At 45.3% G+C, this 22367-nt stretch overlaps 1 protein-coding gene across 2 annotated transcripts in view; it reads left to right on the forward strand.

Annotated features, from left to right (window-relative positions):
* Positions 1-17538, forward strand: part of LOC120939985 (telomerase protein component 1-like) — a 119646-nt gene extending 102108 nt beyond the window's left edge. For both annotated transcript variants that reach the window (XM_040352481.1, XM_040352490.1), the window contains exons 50-54: positions 2107-2239; positions 2322-2424; positions 11718-11806; positions 12580-12684; positions 17314-17538. In XM_040352481.1, coding sequence (XP_040208415.1) covers positions 2107-2239; positions 2322-2424; positions 11718-11806; positions 12580-12684; positions 17314-17457 — 574 coding nt within the window. In that variant the 3' untranslated portion in view covers positions 17458-17538. The remainder of the gene's footprint in view (positions 1-2106; positions 2240-2321; positions 2425-11717; positions 11807-12579; positions 12685-17313) is intronic.
* Positions 17539-22367: the final 4829 nt, after the last annotated feature.

Consider the following 22367-nt stretch of genomic DNA (forward strand, 5'->3'; position numbering starts at 1 on the left):
ATCATCTCCCTCTAATGCTCCTGGGAAATGTGTGTCATCATTTCCCAGGATGCAGTGTGCTGTCCAATTATCACTCCCCATCCAAGACTTCCAGGAAGTAAGTGCTTGTAGGCTTCACAATGCCCACAAGCAAAATGACAACGGTGTAGATATAGTTTTATAAACTATCTTTTTTGAATATCTATGCGGATCGGCGGCGGATTGTAAAATAGTAAGTGACCAGATTTATATTATAAAAACGCAGGATGAAAGGACATACATTTAAAAAATGCTAATTGTGGTTGGAACTCCGCTTTAATGTATTTCCTTTTAGACCCAATGTATCCATTTGCTATGTTTTTTCTGCTTCATTTGAAAAGGAATTAATTAATTGTAGGCAGAAATGACCCCTTGCATCTATCTTCTTCAGAAGGCTGGTTGTACCAATTAAATTCCTGCATCCCACTCTTGCAGGGAGAATCTTGATCTTCCAGCGACTCAGTTGTCAGTTCCGAGGACTTGATTTTTTTTCTCTTTAAAAGCTTATTCGACAATATTTTCCCATGGTACTGTCCATTCCACAACATTTGCCAGCTTAGTTGTTGTGGACCAAAGAGCCATGTTTAGCTGGAGTGTTGTAACCACGTTGTCTGGGTCACCTATTTTCCAGTCCCAAGCCCTTCGCAGCATACTTGTATTCTTTGATTAACAAAGCAATCTGTTGTACAATTAGAAAGTGATGTGAACTACTTTTTAAACAGATGCAGTGATCAGATAATGACTGTTTAAATGGTTTTCAGAGAGCTTTTTTTTGTGCAAGTCTGTCAGTTTAACATAATGGAAACAAAGATCTGGTGCAACACATTTATTGCATTATATCAAATCTGTCAATTTTTTTTTTACGAAAGATTACCAAACTGCTACACTTTAATGGACCCAATGGCTGCAACTTTATTGACGAATGTCCCCCTATGTCTTGTGCAATCCTCCACCCAAAGGAGTGGTGTAAAGTAATTTGGGCAGCACAGTGGCTAAGTGGTTAGCACTACAGCCTAGCAGCACTAGGGTTGTTGGTTTGAATCCCAATCACAGGACTACCTGCCTGGAGTTTGAATGTTCTCCCTGTGCCTGCGTGGGTTTCCTCCCACACTCCAAAGACATGCTAATATAGGTTAATTAGCTCCTATCCAAATTGGCCCTGGTATGTGTATGTATTAATGTAAGATGGAGACCTTGGATTTTAAGCTCATGGAGGGCAGGGACTGATGTGACTGTACAATATGTGTAAAGTGCTGTGTAAATTGACAGTGCTAGATAAGTACTGGTAATAATTTAAAAAAAAAAAATCCATTCTCGGAGACTAACTTATCTTTTACAAGATGATCAGAGCTTTGTAAAAAATGTTTAACACCCGGGATTCTCAGTGACGCATAGATTGTGACCAAAATTCAGATTTAAGATTACCTAAAATTGGCACTTATAATACTCACAAAAATAGACAAGCACCAACACTAGCGACATTCTTCTATATGTGTAATACTTACATACTTCTATAATGTATAATTACTTGTATAATATTGGGCACATGATTTGCTCAATCTGGCTTCTTCATGGGAAAATGTGAGTCTCCATGCTTTAATACCATAGCAGTAGTATGGCTGTATGCCTTGGTGTGTTTTTTTTCCCTTTATGAGCCATTATTATGGGGTTTTAAATAAAACATTAGGTCTGTGCTATACTATTTGGAGCGTCTTCTCATTTGGCCAGACTCTTGTCTTCACCTGTTAGATGTGATGGAAAACCCAGAAGTGAAAGTCACATTTACTACAAAAGTGTGCTGTGACACTTCTAATTTCTCACCACCAAGACCTTTTGTAAGAGACTTGTTTCCATTGTGTACTGACAGTTTTCTGGGAGAGTTTGCTGTACAGTACTTTACGCCTTGTTTCATCAGTTGGTGCTTTACCCGCGCCAGTGTCATTAGGTTATTGAAATGAATTTAGAGTTCAGACATTTATTGGTATAATTATTCATAAATAAAAGAAGCAGCTAAGGCTGGCCTCTGCATAGTTTGCTTGTCCTAAACTTACTGCAAATGCACTTGGAATTCTGTTTCTTCTCCTACAGAGCAAAGAAGGCTTACAGTGTGGAGATTGAGTCCCTGGTGCTGTCTGCAATTTTCAATGGCTCACAAAAGGTGCAGCTTCACACATTGTCAGGGAAAGTGTTCCTCATGGAGCCTAAAACGGGATCAATGCAAGTAAGTTGGCTGAGTTTATTATAAAGGAGATGAAGAGCTATTATGTGCTTTTCACTTACTAAGGTTTGTTCATTCATTGTAGGATATCCATGCTGTTCATGCGTTGTTGCCAGATCCTAATTTCAAACCTCCAGATGAGGAGCTAAACCCTGGTTGTATTATTACCGCATCACAGAGAGATTTTGGTAAGATAACCACTTTCACATAACCAGATAAATTGTAAAGTATAAAGAACAAAATACCTTTTGATACCAGGTTTGCTTTAAGGCATGCTCCCTACTGAGTGTAGCTTTACTGATCTTATACTTACCTCTGTCCCCATTTCGGTCATCCTCACTATGTGACCCTGCCCAAAACCACACAGCCGTTCTTCTTAAATGATCCCTGTATGGTCCTCTTCATTCTTTGCATGCAAGTTGTCATTTCTATGAAGAGCTGTACCCCCACTGGCCTTTAGCGGTTATATGGACTAGGGCTTTCCAGTAGTAATGAATGGGGCCAAGCATGGCCGGCCCAAGACATTGTGCTGCCTGGGCCCAAGAATGAAATGCTGCCCCCCCAACAAAAAAAATCACGCCCACCAAAAGGCCTCCACATTCATTATTTTTATATCATGACAACTAAAATAAAATTTATCAGAAAATCGTAATTTTTTTTTTTATACCACGGACGCTGTGGGTGGATTTGCGGTGCATTTCAGCCGCTAGCGGGCGCATTTAACCCCCGCTAGCGGCCAAGTGACGTCACATGTAGCGCCTCCGTGAACTGCGGCCTGGAACCCTGAAGAATCCTCCACCCTCTGCTTTCCCAGGCGGCCAGGCCCCCCCCCCTCTGCAAAAACGGTGCAGACTGACCTGAGGTTTGTCATTGGGTAGCTGGTGCCAAACAGGAATACATGTAACTGGCATCGGCACACTTACTATGTTCTACTGCCAGTGGTGTCACTAGGGTTGGTGTCACCTGGTGCAGTAAAACATGGTATCACCCCCCCCCCCCCCTTCAAAAAAAAATATTTTCCGTTTTTCTGAATGTTTTCTCCACACAGCCCCCATACCTCTGAAACACTTTCCATTACACAACCCCCATACCTCTGAACCCCTTTCCATTACACAACCCCCATACCTCTGGACCCCTTTACATTACATAGCCCCCCCCCCCCTCACACACTTCTGGATTCCTGGAAACCTGTGTTCCATGTGTGTTTCTCGCACTGCATTCAAAATGCACAACAGTTGTGATCTGAAGTGGGTGTCAATGTTAACTTAATAACACCATAAATGCAGGTCCCAAATGTAATGCGTTTACCTGCATTGAATCGTACGGTACAGTAATACCATGCAATCCAGTTCCTGTGCATCTTATAACTCTTGGTGTGGTTCAGCACAATTTCAGCCCATTCGAACGAATGGGCTGAAATTGTACTGCACCTGGAAAACATGTGAATCGCACAGGAACGCAGTCTATAGTGTGTGTGTGTGTAATAGAAACAGACTTTCTCTAGTCGTCTTCCAGGACAGCCTCTTGAGACCTTGGGCTCCTCCCTCCGGGACAGGAAACACGTACACCCTTTTCTTTAAAGGGCAGTCCTCCAGGTCTCCTCCTCAGTTATTTGTGTTTCCTGCCAGAAGGGAAGGAGCACGTTAAGGGACTAGAGAATGCTGGACTTCCCTCTCTGCCTTGGTACCCCTCTGTTCCTGGTCGGAAGAGGAGGTCACCAAGTTCCTGCTGCTGTCCTTTACGCTCGGGGAGAGCGGGGACCCTTGGGGCTTAAAATCCTCCCCCCTATCCCCAGTACCTGGACCTCGGTCGCGTGGATTTTCCACAGCAGGGGACTCAGCATGGCGGCGGCGAGTGACGCTGGCTTAGCCATGCCGCTCGGCACTTACTTCCTTCTTCCGGAGCGGCGCTGAGGGGCGGGGCAGATTCGTTCCTCGGGCGGAAGTGCGTCAGAGGAACGAGTCATCAAGGGGCGCCGTCGGATGTGGTCCCGTCCGTCAACAGGCGCAGCAGAGGAACGAAGGCTCCGGAGCGGAGTGTTACACGGCAGCAGCGCTGTTACAACACAGGGACTGATGGAGGAAGCGAGGGCTACCGGCTCCGGCATCTCCCAGGTAAGGGGGCGAGGCCGTTCTGCCTTACTCTGGGGGATTAGGTCTGGAAGCAGACCACTATCACTTCTCCCTCCCTGGGTGGGGAACTTTGGTGGAGGGACTCCCCCGCACCTATTTTCTGACTATCTCACAGGGGTGTGTGGTCATAGGGGCTTTTCTGACGATTGTGCTTGGCTATGTGTTTGCTTGCAGGTCAAAGCTCAGGACAAGACAGCAGTCCAGGCCCCAAAAAGAAAGTGCGCTGTGTGTGGGGAGAAGTTAGGCTCTAGCTGGAAAAAGCCTCTATGTGCTGAGTGCATCGCCAGTCTAGTTAAGGACGACTCCACTGCTGAATGTCATAAAGTTTTGACATCTGTCAGGGATGAATTGGCATCCACCTTCAGCTCCTTTAGGGGGATGATGGATAGGGTGCAAATGCCATCCCCAATTTATAAAGCCTCTAGTGCACCATCCTTGGTAGCCACTCCCGGAGTGTTTGAGCAGGAGGAAGAGGAGGCTGGTGGGTCCACACAGTCCCAAGCCTCTTCCCAGATGGACTCAGCATCGGGCTCAGAGGTAGAGGAAGATTCCTCCAGGGGGACAAGATATAAGTTATCTCTAGAGGACGTAGGAGATTTGCTTAATGCTATCTACGAAACCTTAGAGATCCGAGAGGAACCGGTCCAGTTATCAAAGCACGACCAGTTATACCAAGGGTGCGGTGCTCAAAAGACCAAGGTCTTCCCTGTCCACAAGTCGCTAATAGAGGCTATCTTGCAGGAGTGGGAGCAGCCAGAAAAAAGGCCCTTTTTTGCGGGGAATTTAAAAAGGAGATTCCCTTTTGAGGATAATGCATCACAGCCCTGGAACAAAATCCCCAAGCTTGATGCACCCCTAGCCAAGGTCTCTAAAAGAACCAACCTGGCCTTTGACGACCTTGGATGTCTTAAGGATCCCATGGACAAGAGGGGTGAAATACTACTCAAAAGAGCATGGGATACCTCCACCATTGCACTAAAACCTGCTCTGGCGGCTACGTGCGTGGCTAGGAATCTAGAATGTTGGCTCAATCAGCTTCAAGCCCACATTACAGCGGGTACTTCTAGGCAACAGATTTTAAAGTCTTTCCCGTTGCTTATGAAAGCTGTAGGCTTTCTAGCTGATGCTTCTTCTGAATCAGTGAAGCTGGCAGCTAGATCAGCTGCCCTGGTTAATGCGGCCAGAAGGTCAGTCTGGTTAAAGACGTGGACCGGAGATGCAGCGTCAAAACTGAAACTCTGCGGCTTGCCTTTTTCGGGGGACCATTTGTTTGGTCCAGGCCTCCAAGAGGCTTTAGAAAGGACGCAGGATAAAAAGAAAGCTTTTCCCGAGAGAAAGAAAAAAGATGGGAATAGAAAGTTTTTTCGAGGGTTCAAGCAGAACCAAAAAGACGATAACCGTCCTAAAAAACACTGGGCTAACCAGAAAGGACGAGATCGAGGGGGAATCTTGTTCAACCCTCCTCAGGCTACCCCCAAAACCCAGTGACATTCAGGTCCCCGTGGGAGGAAGACTGGGGGAGTTCCTCCTGCAATGGACAAAGTCTACAGTCAGTCCGTTTGTTTTGGATATAATAAAAAACGGTTACAGACTAGAATTCCTGTCCCCTCCCCCTCCATTACTTCTAATCACCCAACTACCAAAAGATCGGGAGAAAGCGGAAGCCTTAAGCCTCCTCATAGGAGACTTATTAGACCAGAGAGTCTTGGTGGAGGTTCCCCTAGCAGAAAAGGGTCTAGGAGTGTATTCACACGTGTTCGTGGTGAAAAAACCCTCAGGGAAATACAGACTAATATTGAATTTGCGCCCCCTGAACAAGTTTGTCAGGTACAAGCGCTTCAGAATGGAGTAGATTTTTTCAGTGACCAATCTTATCTTTCCAAATTGCTTTATGGCCACAGTGGATCTGAGGGACGCATACCTGCATATCCCAATTCGCCCGGAAAGTCAGAAATTTCTGAGGTTGGCAGTGAAGATGGGGTCGACAATCAAACATTTCCAGTTCAGGGCTCTCCCCTTTGGACTGTCGTCCTCCCCAAGAATCTTCACCAAAGTGCTGGCAGAAGCCTTGGCGCACCTGAGAACACGGAATATCACAGTGATTCCATACTTAGACGACCTCTTTTTCTTAGCCCCATCAGGTCCCCAACTAGAGAGCGACCTAAGGGTGGCCCTTTCCTTCCTGAGCTCCTTAGGGTGGTTGGTCAACAAGGACAAATCACAACTGGTACCTTCCCAAGAAGTCATGTATTTGGGATACAGAATTTCCTCGGTGGAAAGAAAGACCTTTCTCCCAATGGAAAAATTCCACAAATTGGAACAAGCAATTGCACAGCTTCAAACAAATTTAGAAGCCAGCATCAGGGAGGTGATGAGAGTCTTGGGACTCATGTCAGCCTGTTTCCCAGCGGTGCCCTGGGCCCGGTTCCACCTACGCCCCCTACAGGGGCTTATGCTCAAACATTGGAGTGGCAGGAAGGAGGGGTTGGACCTTCCAATGCCTATCCCAGACAGAATCAAAAGAGATCTGTGGTGGTGGCGGTCCAAAAAGAACCTAGAGGGAGGGTTCTCATGGCAACCCCCAACTGCCCTGGTGCTGACCACCGACGCCAGCGGAAAGGGTTGGGGAGCCCACTTAGAGGAGACTTGGACCCAGGGACAATGGTCCTCTTCAGAAGTCCTAAAGTCATCAAACCAAAAGGAGCTGTTGGCCGTCCTAAGAGCCATACAGACTTTCGGGAGTCGCCTAGTAGGACAACACCTACAAGTAAGAACAGACAATGCGTCTACGGTAGCCTACCTAAACAAACAAGGGGGCACAAGAAGTCCAGCCCTTCAGGCCACGGCGACACAAATTCTAAGCTGGGCAGAGAAGAATTTGATATACCTTTCGGCAGTCCACTTGAAGGGATCTCTAAATACCCTGGCCGACTTTCTCAGCAGACAGTCGGTAAATCAGGACGAGTGGTGTCTGAACCAGGTTGTGTTCGAGCAAATAGTGTCTCTCTGGGGATTACCAGAAGTGGACCTATTCGCAGCAGAAGGGAACAAGAAAGTTCCAGTGTTCTTCTCTATCCACCATCAGGACAGGTCGAAGGGCATAAATGCCTTCGCCCATCCCTGGCATTTCAACCTAGCATATGCCTTTCCCCCAGTGAGATTAATTCCCAGGGTAATTCAGAAGTTTATCAGGGAATGCACGGACCTGATTCTGGTCACGCCGTTTTGGCCGAAGCGGCCTTGGTTCACCAGCCTAAAGAGACTGGCTCTATATCCACCTTGGTCACTTCCGGAAAGAGAGGACCTACTGTCCATAGGTCCGGTTCTTCACCCTCGGATAAAGAGCATGAAATTAACTGTTTGGTTTCTGAGGAACAACTCTTAAAAGCCTGTGGCTTTTCAGATAGGGTAGTGAAAACCCTACTGGAATGTCGCAAACCAGTGACAAGGGCTATCTACTCCAAGATCTGGAAAAAGTTAAATTCCTGGAGGTTGGAGCAAGGGTCTTTCCAAACTAACATTCCAGCAGTGCTGGATTTTCTGCAAGCTGGGGTAGAACTGGGCTTATCCATAAGCACCCTCAAGGTACAGGCTGCGGCCTTAAGCATTTTTTTGGAGACTCCCCTTCAGCAAGATCGCTTTGTTAGAAACTTTTTCAAAAGCCTGGCAAGATCCAAGCCCGTTAGGGTTAAAGCATGCCCTACGTGGGATCTCTCGCTGGTACTAAAAGCTCTCACCAACAAACCTTTTGAGCCGCTGGAGGAATCTTCTCTGAAGCATGTGACATTAAAGACAGCATTTCTAGTCGCCATAACCTCGGCTAGGAGAGTTAGTGATCTTCAGGCCCTCTCTATTAGAGAGCCCTTCCTGAAGGTTTTGGATGATAGGGTCATTCTTAGGACGGACCCAAATTTTTTGCCAAAAGTGGCATCGACCTTCCACAGAACTCAGGATATTATCCTACCAACTCTGCATTCCTTGTCAGAGAATGATGAGGGGGAATTGTTGTCCCTACTGGACGTTAAAAGAAATATTTTATTTTATTTAGAGGCCACTAAGCAGTTTAGACATAGTGATTCCCTTTTTGTTAATTTTTCTGGTACCCGTAAAGGTTACGGGACGTCTAAATCCTCTATAGCCAGATGGCTGAGGATGTTAATTACTGAGGCTTATCAGATAGGGGGTAAAGAACCACCGATTGTCAAAGCCCACTCTACCCGGGCAGTTGCAGTTTCTTGGGCAGAGAGAGCCGGAGCTTCCCCGGAAGAGATCTGTAAGGCGGCAGCCTGGACATCTTATTCAACCTTTGCAAGACATTATCGGTTGGACCTTATGTCAGATAAAGATCAGGCCTTCGGACGAAGGGTCCTACAGACAGTGGTCCCACCCTAAAAAAGAGTAAGTTTCTTGCTTATCATCTCAAGAGGCTGTCCTGGAAGACGACTAGAGAAAAACCGGAGTTAGGCTTACCGGTAACTCTGTTTCTAGGAGTCTTCCAGGACAGCCGGAGTTTTTCCCACCCGGTGTCAATTTAGGAACTGGTAGTGTGGTAATGATCTAACGATGTGTAGATTGTGTCTTTCAGAGTCTTCTGTTATTTCTCTGGCAAACTGAGGAGGAGACCTGGAGGACTGCCCTTTAAAGAAAAGGGTGTACGTGTTTCCTGTCCCGGAGGGAGGAGCCCAAGGTCTCAAGAGGCTGTCCTGGAAGACTCCTAGAAACAGAGTTACCGGTAAGCCTAACTCCGGTTTTTTTAGATGAGCGGCACAGCAGCATCTCGGCTCCTCTTCCTGTCTGTGTACTCATAAGGTGTCAGATCGGAGAAGGCGTGGTAGGGGTGGGTTCATCGGCATGCACTGTGTGCATTGCTAGTGAGAGAGGCAGCCGGAAGGAAGCGATGTGGGCTGCCGTGAAGAGCTAAGGCTGAAATCTCGTGGCACAGGCAGCAAACACCCTGCACAAGCTGCGGGAGGTGTGCGCCCACATTAGCTCGCCCCTCCCAGGCAAGTGGCTTCTACATGCACTGCCCCCCTGAAGCAGGAGCCGGGTCACTGGCGATTCCGCGGCTGTATCCCTTCACGCTATGCCCACTTATCACTGCTGGCCGTTGTCTATGGTGCGCATGTGCCGTAGACATCGGTGCAGACTTTTCTGCAAATATCTCCTTAACCTTGTAGGTTAAGGAGATATTTCTTGCACCTACAGGTAAGCCTTAATCTAGGCTTACCTGTAGGGCCAAGTGGTCTGTAAGGATTTACAACCACTTTAAGAGCAGTCTAAATATTAGAGGACAGGATAAGTAGAAAGTGTAGAGTTAGGTTTTATATTAGAGCTTAAAGGGGTTGTAAAGAATATTTTTTTCATAATAAGCATTCTTTACCTGCAGACATTCCTATTTTCACTTCCTCATTGTTAGTTTTTGCTCAAAAGTTGCTCTATTTCTTCTCTGTTCTGTTCACTTCCTGCTTGTCTGATTTTACTCACCACCGTGATGGGAGGCTTTACTGCGGTGGTCAGTAACGTGCTCACCCCCTCCTGGGAACTACATCTGTGCGGCAGGATGCTCTCTACGTGTGAGAGACTTCAAGGAGGTGTGAATTACTGGGCGTTCCGCAATGCATACTGGGAAATGTAGTTCTTACATGAACGAGCGCCGCAAACCAGGAAGTGAATGAGAACAGAAACTAGAATGCCGGAGGTGATATAGATGAAGGAATTTAATAGGTATTCTCGTTTTTTAACAGAATCATTACACTATTCTGTCTGTCTACCTTGCAAACATTAATTTTAGGCAAAACATTTTTTTTCTTTACAACTCCTTTTAAGGTTTTAATGCTAGCAGTATAATCTGTTTCAAGCACTGAAAGTCCCAAAACAAAATGTATTGCAATACATCCTGATGCCATAAACATATGTACTAGTTGTTCGTTAAAGACCCAAGTCCATCTAGTTTAACCTAAAGAAAGAAAATATAAAATACACACAAATGGAAAACCTTCATATACACAATCCTATACCCACAGTTGATTCAGATAGAGGCGAAAAAAACTCCAATAAAGCATAATCCAATTTTCTCCATTTCTTCCTGATTCCCCAGGGGAAAATCGGATATTCCATGGATCAACTACTCCCAATACCACCTTTACAAATGTTAAAAGAGAAGTATTGGATTAAAAAAAAAAACAAATGTAATTCTACTTACCTCGGATTGATGCTGCATCTGTCCCCCATTGGCTGTAAGGCTGAGAACTGAGCGATCAAACACCATTGATCACTCAGTTCTCTCTGTCCCCTCCATTGCTCTCTGGAGCACTGGGCTGTGGAGGGGGAGGGAATGGCTGGCTCAACCTCTCAGCAGCTCTCTGAGAGGCTGAGCCAAGTGCCCATCCAGGCTCCTGGGTGGAGCCCGAGCATGGACCGCCTGATTGACATCAGCATTAGCCCTCTGTCGGCTTAAAACAGGTCACATGAGTGCAGAACTCAGCCAGTCCCGGCTCAGGATCCACCCAGATAGCCACCTTGACCGGCACCTGGCTAAGACTCAGCGCTCTGAGTGGGGCTCGGCGATCTGCTGAGCCCCCCCCCCCCTCGCAGCGCATTGCTTCAGCAGAACCAGAGGGGAAATCGATGCTAGATCCACCTAGGTGATAATTGTTTTTTTAAATCCCAAACTTCTCTCTTAAGGGCCCTTTCACACGGGGCGGATCAGTAATGATCCGCCTCAGTGTGTCCGTCAGCTCAGCAGGGATCCTCCGTAAAATCCCTGCTGAGCCGTCGGCTGACAGGGCGGTCCCCGCACACTGTGCAGGGACCGCCCTGTCTTTTCTCCGCTCTCCCCTATGGGGGGATCGGATGAACACGGACCGTGTGTCCGTGTCCATCTGATCCGCGGACGGAAGAAAAAAAATAGGATTTTCTTCCGTCCGCAAAATCGGAGCTTTGCGGAGGCAGGTGATTACGGGTGTCAGCGGATGTTCATCCGCTGACACCTGCAATCACATAGGGACCCATGTATGTCCCGTTTTCATCTGCAAACGGATGGATGAAAATGCGGACATACGGTCCGCACATGTGAAAGGGGCCTTAGTCTATAATCTTCGAGAACATCCTAGCTGTTCTCCTAGTATGTGTGATGCAATGCCCCAGGTGCATAATCTACATTTATCAACATTCAACTTCATTCATAGTTGCCCAAAAAAACAGTGCATTCAGATTGGCTTGTAAGTTGAAAACATCAAGTAAGGATGTTATGCCACTGCTTTATGTCATCTGCAATTGCAATTAATTAAACATGGGATTGACTTTTTTATAATAGTTTCCAGCTGTTAACATATTTGTATTTTATGAAGGTGTGTCTGACTCTACTGGAGCCTTGTGGCTTCAAAGCCCACGACAGTCAAGCCAAAAATCATCATCTGGGAAATGGGAGCAAAAACAGGTAAGCATAACATGTCCTATACTCAGCACTATCATGAATGGTGGAACACTCAGATTCAGCTGATCTGCAAGGGGGGAGGAGGTCACAGACAGTCGATAAGGGGCACGGATGATGGAGGCCACTGACTGACCGTAAACTTGTCTAAGAGAAATATGGTTGATCCCATTGTTGACATTCTAAGGCCTTATGTAAACCGTTGCTGGTAAACGGACGTTTAGACCCCTTTCACACTGGGTCACTTTGCAGGCGCTTTAACACACAAAAAAGCGCCTGCAAAGCGCCCTGAGCGGTAAAGCGATTTGCGGTGGTTTTAACCCTTTCTCTGCCACTAGAGGAGGGTTGGGGGTAAAGCGCCCTGCTAGTGCCCCAATAGCGCCGCAAAATTGATGGTAAAGCGCCACTAAAAATAGCGGCGCTTTACCATCGACGCCACCACCGCCCCAGTGTGAAAGGGACCTTAGGAGCAGTTGGGCATTTTTTTCAGCTGCCCCTGAACTCTCCTCTATTATATTATCAGTACACAAGATCGTTTGTAGTCGTTTCCATATATTCTGATCCCATATTTTGTTGAGTCAACCCTAAACCTCTAGCACTCTCTCTTCATTCAGATTACATTCACTACATAGAATGATGGGTTTTTTTTTCTTCCGTGGTTGTGTACATACATTATAATTGTAAACTGTTTTGTATTCTCCTGACACGCAAATAATTGTCATTCATGCTGTATCATCCTCAGTCTTTTACTGGTATTTTGCATGGTTACTGTTTTACAGATCCATTCAGCTTCTATTTCCTGTTTGAACATGATGAATGATTTGGTGATTACGGCATCCACCGATCGCAGTGTCAAGATTTGGAGATGTAACCCCTTCAGACAAGTATGCACTTTTTTTTTCTTCAAGCCAACAGTGCGCAAAAAACACATAACACTAAAATTCACCAAAAAATATCTGTGAACACACACATGCACTAAGGTGTAGGACCCCTTCCTGACCCCCTGGGATGCAAGACACCCGACAGGTGTTAGGCACACTCCGGTTCACCTAGCCAAAAGACCTGATGAACCCTGCTCCCTGTCATCATCCAAGACCAACCAACAAGTACTAGGTGGAGGGTTCTCCCAAACAGACTTCCTCCCCTAGGTAAGTGGGAAAGGAACCTGATGGCCAGTCATCCTTCCCTTTTTAGACTTCAGGGTAGGCCCAAAGACCCACACCCTACATCCCTCAGCTAGGCAAGTTAGCACAGTATAAATCAGGAGGCATTGGGTCCCTTAGAACCCTCCACACTGGGCAAATACTCCAACTTACCCAGTGAACGCGCACAAAAACGCTTACATTTTTTGTAAATATTTTATTATATCTTTTCATGTGACAACACTAAAGAAATTACACTTTGCTACAATGTAAAGTAATGAGTGTACAGTTTGTATAACAGTGTAAATTTGCTGTCCCCCCCCCAAATTAATAACACACAGCCATTAATATCCAAAATGCTGGCAAAAAAAGGGAGTATACCCCTAAGTGAAAATGTCCAAATTGGGTAATTAGCCATTTTCCCTCCCCAGTGTCATGTGACTCGTTAGTGTTACAAGTTCTCAGATGTGAACCGTTAGCAGGTGTGTTAAATTTGGTGTTATCGCTCTCACTCTCTCATACTGGTCACTGGAAGTTCAACATGGCAAAGAACTCTGAGGATCTGAAAAAAAGATAATTGTTGCTCTACATAAAGATGGCCTAGGCTACAGGAAGATTGCCAAGACCCTGAAACTGAGGTATTCTCTCGGTATTTCACAGGCTTGTGTAAATGTTGTGCAGCAAACATTAAACTACCTTTAACATGTTTTTTCTTCAGCAATGGAGACTTGCGTGGTGCTTGCATACTGGCCATGGCAGTGGAGTCCATAACTTTGTTTTCTTTAAAAACAATTGTGCCTGTTAATTCCAGAGCTTTCTGAAGCTCCTCCACAGGTGGTCCTTGGCTCTTGGACAACACTTCTGATAATTCTTTTCACTCTAGAAATCTTGTGAGGAGCTTGTCATGGTTGGTTTATGGTGAAATTATGTTTTTTCCACTTCTGGATTATGGTTCAACAGTGCTCACTGGAACATTTAGAAGTTTAGAAATCCTTCTGTAACCAATGGCATCAATATGTTTAGCATTAATGAGGTTACAAAGGTCTTGAGAGAGCTCTTTGCTTTTACTCACCATGAGATGTTTTTTGTGTGACACCTTTTTATAGGCCATCAATTGAGACTGAACCAGCCGATATTAATTTGCACTGACAAGGGGCAGGATTGCTTTCTAATTACTGATAGATTTTAGCTGGTGTCTTAGTTTTCCATGCCTTTTTGCACCTCCCCTTTCTTCATGCGTGCCATCTGTTTTCCCTATTTGTTTTGCTTTCTTTGTATGTATGGATTACATTGGTTGTTACCTTCATGTGGTGAAAATGTCATGTCAATAGCACCTTTAGAAATAGATTTACCTAGAATGGCACTGGTCATCTGCCCACAACAAGGAAACGGAGCCAGAAACAAACAGGCGTTTCAATTATTCATGATGGTCTCTAGTATAATACTTGGAGATATATATAAAAATTATTAACAAAGACATCAATTAAAAACATTACAGGTCAAGATCAGAAGGTATAATGGCAAAAATCCACTAGAAAATATCAACGTGTTTCACTGTCTTATGCAGGTTTTTTAGGACATCAGATTTCTTCATAGAATAAAATGCCATATACTGGTTAGTTTTATCTATTAAACATATAATATAGAATGAATACATCATATAACTGATGATTTATAAGGTGATGCAAATTGAACACTCAAAATATGAATTTTTACAACATCAAAAAATATCAGTATACGTATCCCACAGGAGGGGGCTGACCAATATGCACATAAAAAACAAACAAAAAAAATCACAAAAACTTACACAAGTGTCAAAGGCAGTGGTCAAATGACATCAGGTATTTCCAAGCAGCTGAAATTAATAAATCAGATCATTCAGGTGTCTGACGCATACAGTGACAAACATATCATTCAGGGACCATAATACCACCGCCACTCCTATATTTGAGCAACCTAAATGGCTTGCTCAAAGCAGCCTTTCATTTAGTTTCCAGTCTTGGATGCCTTACACCAGTGTAACCTTCAACCTCAGATACCTTATATCACTGAAGCTTTAAAATGGTGTTGAGCTGAAATAAAGTACTACGTTTTAACTTGCCCAATAAAACATGTGTATGATAGCACTGCAATCAGGTATATATACCCATATCTCAGATGTATGGGTTGGGAGCAAATCTAAGTCATAGGATGTCATATATCTTCCACTTCAAAACTGCTACACATCAGATGAACAGCATATTTCATACATCCTCCAATCCTATCACAGGAGCATTTTTTGGCACTGGAACACAAGAAAAAGAAAAGTGTGCCAGAGCCAACACTAACTGATATAATTTCTAAGGTACATAGGGAAGATGTAGAACTCACCATTAAGACAATACAATATAACATCCATCCATGTATGCAGCCACCACATACCTCCAAGCTCTGGACACATGGTAGGTTGTCTCCAATATATATTCCCTGGGCCTTCCCATAATCCTTCTACAACCAACCAGAGGGGAGGAGAGTGTCGTCTGAGTTAGGGAGGGTGCTCTCCCCATTGGTGGGACCATACAAATCACTCAATGCAGCATGTAGTTCTCCTTATAAGAAAAAGGCTACACTTACTGCACACACCATCATAAACTAAGCCTCAGTTGCAAATAGACACAGAAATCAGAAACAAGATGGCTGCCAAACTGGAAGTGACATCATGGGAGCCATCTTAACTCAGGGGTACACTCCAGGGTGAAACTCAAAACAGAAAGCAAAAAACTGAATGGACAGGCGAGATAAGCTCAGTAAACAAAGCACCAAAGGAGACACAACCCAGGTGGCCACAAGGGACATTCCACCACCATAGTCAAACAGAACTGTGTGAAAAGCGTTGATATTTTCTAGTGGGTCCTTTAATTAGACCTTCTAATATTTATATTGATATATGTTTTTAATTGATGTCTTTGTTATCAATTTTTTTTTTAATAAGTATTCATTATGGTCTCTAATACAATACTAATATAATACTATTTTATAATTAAAACCAGCTGCCCATTTAGGTGAAAAACACTACTTCAAACAAAATAAAAGGTATGCCCTACCTAAAACAGCAATCAAGTGATAGTTGACAAATTATAAAAGGAATCTTAAAAAGCAAACTCCTTCAAAAACTTTTATTTTATTTGGCTTATTGGTTTCAATTCTACCGCCTTGTTTTCCTTATAGCATAGAAACGAATTTAAAAAAAATAAAAATAAATTAAAGTATATGTGACCCTCAACCTGTAACATAACCCATTCAGTTTAAAATAGAAATGAAAGGCAAAAAAAAAAAAAAAAAAAAAAAATGTTTTTCTTTTTATATAAGTGGTGACATGATACAACAGACACATATCAGGCATATGAAATGTTGAGGTAACATTATTGTATTCATATGTACATCAAAGGTGTGATCTGTGCTCTGCATATGGCATTATCTAAAAAATCTTGCACATCATATTTTTTTTTTAGGTTTTTCTTTTTAACCTGTTATTAAAAGGCCAAGTTCACCTTTATGAAAAAAAATAATAAATGCACATAATGTTGTGGGGGAAACATTTGCGTTTTTTTTTTCTCACAGGAGCCTGCAGATCATTTCACCACAATCCTTGGATCATGGTCAATGTCAGGCTCCTCCAGATCAGATACTGCCTACAGCTCTGTGCCCATACCTCTGTACAGGCTGTCAGTTTCATAGCTGCAGGAAGTATCAATAGACTATGGGGGTGCTGATTAGCAGTCTCGTAATCCACTGAGAAATACAAGCTGTCTGACACAGCGTGTATTCACAGATCACTGTAAATTAATAATGCAGTTTTGAGGGCAGAGCCCTGCATAGCTACACAATCTTAAACGAGACAGCAGCTGCAGATGAGAGTAACCCTCACCTGCTGTCACAGGGAGGGTGCTCTAATAATAAGCATGTGAACACCGTGGGGGTACCAGAGAAATTGAGCCAGGAGGGAAAAAGCTAGTAAATTTTTCCAACAATGTTGAGAAAAGTAGCTGAAAAGAGAAATGTGTGCAGATTGCACAGACGTGACCATCACCAATGATGCTAGTGTCCAATGACTGAAGGTTGGAACATAACCTGTATCTTCATATCCATTACAATAAGGTTATGTAAGTTTTCTGTATGAACAATCCTTAGAAAATTATCAGATTATTTTAAATTTCCAAGCCAGTTGAAATTCTTTGGTTGTTGTAAACATTCAAGGGCTGCCGATCATGTACAAAGGTTATGTAAAGGCCCATTACTGCTGTTCTGTTGGATGAAACACCATCTAATCTATAGCTAACATCACTTAAACTGCTTTCGTACATTCAGTGTTTTTTTTCTGTATCTTTGCAGGTGGGAATATTCAATTGTGAAGGATCGGTCACCTGCCTGTCCCCTTGTCCTGTAGCTCAGTGTGATACTCCATCAGTAGCATGTCGCATTGCCTGTGGGGATCAGTATGGAAATATGTACTTGCTGACTTCTTTGCAAGTTTAGAAACACAATATACCTATATAATAGTTCTTCACGTGTACGATTTGAAAAACTTAAAAGAATAAAAATAAAAGTCTTCAAGCACTGTTAGTCGCATTTAAATATTGCAAATGTTGACCAGCCACAATATGTTGAACTTTTTTTCCTTTATTTTTAATTCTTTATTTAGAGATTAAGGAATTGTACAAAACCACTTGCAAAACCAATAATCGGGTACACAAGGGAGATAAAAGGCACATCACAGCATGGTTAAAAACATAGGGCCATATCCACAGAAGAGATACTCCGGCGTAAGCCGTCGTATCTCTGGTTCTAACTTTGGAACTGATCCTCAGAAGCAGTTTTCCTAAGTTAGGCAGAAGATCCGACATCTGTAAGGGACTTACACTGCCGGATCTTAGGATGCAGTACCGCATCCGCCACTGGGGGCATTTCGAGTCGAAATGCCTCTGCTAGTATGCAAATTAGCACTTAGGGCGATCCTCAAAGCTTTTGTGCCTAGTTTTTTCGCCGTAAGTGTTAGTTTGCCTGGTGTAAAACTAGGGCTGCTTTTACAAAGTGTAAAGTTAGTCACACCTTGTAAAGGCCCATTCAAGCGACGGCATTTGGTATGCATTCCCGAGGGAGAACTCCACGGCAATTTGTAAATTCCAAACCGGCATGGGTTCCCCCCCAGGAGCATACCAGGCCCGTAGGTCTGTTATGGGTTGTAAGGAGACCCCCCCTCCGCCGAAAAATTGACGTAGGGGGTCCCCCTACAATCCATACCAGACCCGTATCCAAAGCACGCTACCCGGCCGGTCAGGAATGGGAGTGGGGACGAGCGAGCGTCCCCCCCCCTCCTGAGCCGTGCCAGGCCGCATGCCCTCAACATGGGGGGGGGGTTGGGTGCTCTGGGGCAGGGGGGCGCACTGCGGGCCCCCCCACCCCAGAGCACCCTGTCCCCATGTTGATGAGGACAGGACCTCTTCCCGACAACCCTTGCCGTTGGTTGTCGGGGTATGCGGGCGGAGGCTTATCGGAATCTGGGAGTCCCCTTTAATAAGGGGGCCCCCAGATACCGGCCCCCCACCCTAAGTGAATGGATATGGGGTACATCGTACCCCTATCCATTCACCTGTAGGCAAAAAGTAAAAGTTAATAAACACACAACACAAGGGTTTTTAAAATAATTTATTATTCTGCTCGGGATGCCCCCCCTGTCTTCGTTATTAGCTCAATTACCAGGGGGGGCTTCTTCTTCCACTCTCCGGGGGTCTTCTCCGCTCTCCGGGGGGGGTTTCTTCTTCCGCTCTCCGGGGGGGGCTTCTCCGGACTCCGGGGGGCTTCTTCCATCTTCTCCCCTCTTCCGCTGTTGACTCGGCGAACCCCGGTTCTTCTGCAGCTCTCCGGTGCCTTCTTCTTCAGCGCTGGCTGCCTGCTATGTTTGTGTGTTAGCTCGATTTCAAACAGGCAGCCGGCGCGGTCTTCTGTGGCGTCAGGGTCTTCTCTTCCTTTCTTCCGATGTTGCCTCGTCGCCTGTTGTCGCTGTAATGATGGAAGCGCGCCTTGCATCACATTTATATAGGCATCACCGTCCCATCATGCTCCGGCAGGTACCCACGTGGTGGGTGCGTGGTGGGTGCCTACCCACGTGCACCCCATTCACTTAGGGTGGGGGGCCGGTATCTGGGGGCCCCCTTATTAAAGGGGACTCCCAGATTCCGATAAGCCTCTGCCCGCATACCCCGACAACCAACGGCAAGGGTTGTCGGGAAGAGGTCCTGTCCTCATCAACATGGGGACAGGGTGCTCTGGGGTGGGGGGGCCCGCAGTGCGCCCCCCTGCCCCAGAGCACCCAACCCCCCCATGTTGAGGGCATGCGGCCTGGCACGGCTCAGGAGGGGGGGGGGACGCTCGCTCGTCCCCACTCCCATTCCTGACCGGCCGGGTAGCGTGCTTTGGATACGGGTCTGGTATGGATTGTAGGGGGACCCCCTACGTCGATTTTGCGGCGGAGGGGGGTCTCCTTACAACCCATAACAGACCTAAGGGCCTGGTATGCTCCTGGGGGGGGGAACCCATGCCGTTTTTTTCGTTGAAAATTGGCATGGAGTTCTCCCTCTCAGGAATGCATGCTGAGCGACGCTGTCATTTTTTTTGTAAATTATTTGTTTTCCCGGCGCGTCTTTTTTTCACCCGTCGCAACTTTAGTGTCCCGTCGCAATCCACAAAGCCGCCCGGCGTCAATTACGTTCGCGCGATGGGTCGGGAAAATGACGTCACACGCATGCGCAGTACGGCCGGCGCGGGAGCGCGCCTCATTTAAATTGTAAACGCCCCCCGGAGAGGAGGAACGCCTTACGACGGCGGCACTTAACTTACACGGCTTGAAATTTTTACGTAAGTGCTTTGTGGATCAGGCACTTAGGTAAAAACTTTAAGTCAGTGTAACTTAACTGCTGAAAGTTAAGTTACGCCGCCTGGCTGAGGATTTGGCCCATAATATCCACTAAAAGAATAACCTATTCAACTTGAAACCACTTTATCTAATTCTGGATGGGCGACCTCTGATTTTGGTAAATTCCATGAATAATTTTATGGTTTAAGATATCGCAGTAAGGGAACGGCCTTGGCGACTAGACCCATAAAAAAAAAGTACCGAAAAGGTTGAAAAAAGGGGAAACAGATAGAAGGGAGAGGAAGAAAAGCAAAAAATAGGTCAGAGATATCTAAATAAAAAGAAAAAAGGCAGCACTAGTGAAGCCTGTCACGTTTAAAAAGCGAATTTATTGTAGTTCACCTACAATTAGTTACAGGATATAGTTGTCATGTGTAAAACCGCGGCTCTGTGTGCTTGCATCTGCCCGCTTGACAGGTTTCATCCAATTGGTTTTAATCAAAGGCGTGCTTTCCAGAAGGTGGAATCCTCCGGCACCACACCAGCCGGAAGGCAGAACCACGCCAGACGAAAAACAGGATTTTTATAACGGCTTGCCTGTAAAATCCTTTTCTTGGAGTACACCACGGGACACCGAGCCATATTCATTACATAATGGGTTGTATGGTCACCAGAGGTGATTGGACACTGGCACAACCAATCAGAGACAGTTTCCTTCCATATAGCCCCTCCCATCAGGGGAGTACCTCAGTTTTGTAGCAAAGCAATAAGGTTCCCTTTAAGAAGGGGGGGACCCTATGTGTCCCATGATGTACTCCAAGAAAAGGATTTTACAGGTAAGCTGTTATAAAAATTCTGTTTTCTTGATCGTACGCCATGGGACACAGAGCCATATTCATTACATAATGGGATGTCCCAAAGCAATGCCCTATATGAAGAGGGGGAGACACAGATCAGGCAGACCCACATGGACAAGAAGCTCTATACTGCCCCCTGCAGCACACTTCGCCCAAAGGCGGCATTCTCATGTCCCCTCACATCTATCTGATAAAATTTAGAAAATGTGTGGACTGAAGACCAAGTTGCAGCCTTACAGATCTGAGTCACCGAAGCCTGGTGGTGCACTGCCCATGAAGCACTTATCGCCCTGGTAGAGTGTGCCCTAACAGAAAAAGGAGGAGTTCTGTTCTTTAAACCATAGGCTTGAAAAATTGTCTGTCGGATCCACCTGGAGATAGTGGATCTTGGCGCTGCTTGTCCCTTCTTGGGACCATCCGGCAAAATAAACAAAATATTTGTCTTTACGTAACTGAGCGGTTGCCTGCAGATACACCATTACAGCTCTCACAAGGTCTAGAGAGTGTAACAACTTTTCCTCTGCTGTCTGCGGATTCGGAAAGAAAGAAGGTAGGAGAATGTCCTGATTTAAATGAAAAGCCGACACCACCTTAGGTAAAAAGGCAGGATGGGATCGTAGTACAATTGTGTCTTTATGACAAACTAAACAAGGCTCTTTACCAGAAAGAGCTGCCAATTCAGATACTCTTCTAGCCGAAGAGATAGCAATAAAAAAGGCCAACTTCCTGCTTAAAACAAATCGGCGGAATGTGGCGAATAGGTTCAAAGGGTTGCCTCTGCAACACCACTGATGGCACTAGATTTAGATCCCACGGGCACAAGGGAGACTTAACTGGTGGATTTATCCACAGTACCCCCTGAATGAAAGCCCGCCAGTGGTCTTTGAAAGATTGATAGAGCTGATATTTGAACATTTAAGTACTAAGGGCTAATTTCATATCCACTCCAACTGGCAAAAAGCAAGAATCCTACTTATGTCATATCTGAGGAGTCCATTTGTTGGTTTTACACCATGAAACATATGTTTTCCATACTCTGTAGAAGATTTGTCTGAAAGCTGGCTTTCTGGCGTTAATAATTGTAGAAAGTACCGGACCCGAGATCCCCCCTCTTCTTCAGAATGTGGGTCTCGGCAGCCAAACCGTTAAATTTAGCCCTTGAAAGGAAGGATGGAATACTGGACCTTGTGACAACAGATCGTGACAAAGCGGAAGCTTCCACGGTGTTCCCACTGCCATCTTTTATGATCTCGGCATACCAGGGTCTTCTGGGGCCACTAAGTTTACCGGAATTCCTTCCCTCTTGATCCTGCAAATCAGCCTCTGTAGAAGGGAGATTGGTGGAAAGGCATAGATCAGTGAAAACTGATTCCACGGCACTACCAGTGCATCTGATCCATAAGCCAAAGGATCTTTTGTCCTGGACACAAAATTGTCCAACTTCCTGTTGAACCTGGAGGCTAGTAGATCTACATTTGGGGTCCCCCATCTCTGGCAAATGGCCTGAAAGATTTCGGGGTGGAGAGACCACTCTCCTGGTGATAACTGCTGGCGACTCAAATAGTCTGCTTGGCAGTTCTCTACCCCTGGAATGAAAATTGCAGAAAGGCAAGGAACATGTTCCTCTGCCCATCTTAAAATGCGATTCACCTCCTTCTGGGTGCCCTGGCGATTGA

The sequence above is a fragment of the Rana temporaria genome, chromosome 1 (assembly GCF_905171775.1).
Source record: "Rana temporaria chromosome 1, aRanTem1.1, whole genome shotgun sequence".
NCBI lineage: Eukaryota > Metazoa > Chordata > Amphibia > Anura > Ranidae > Rana > Rana temporaria.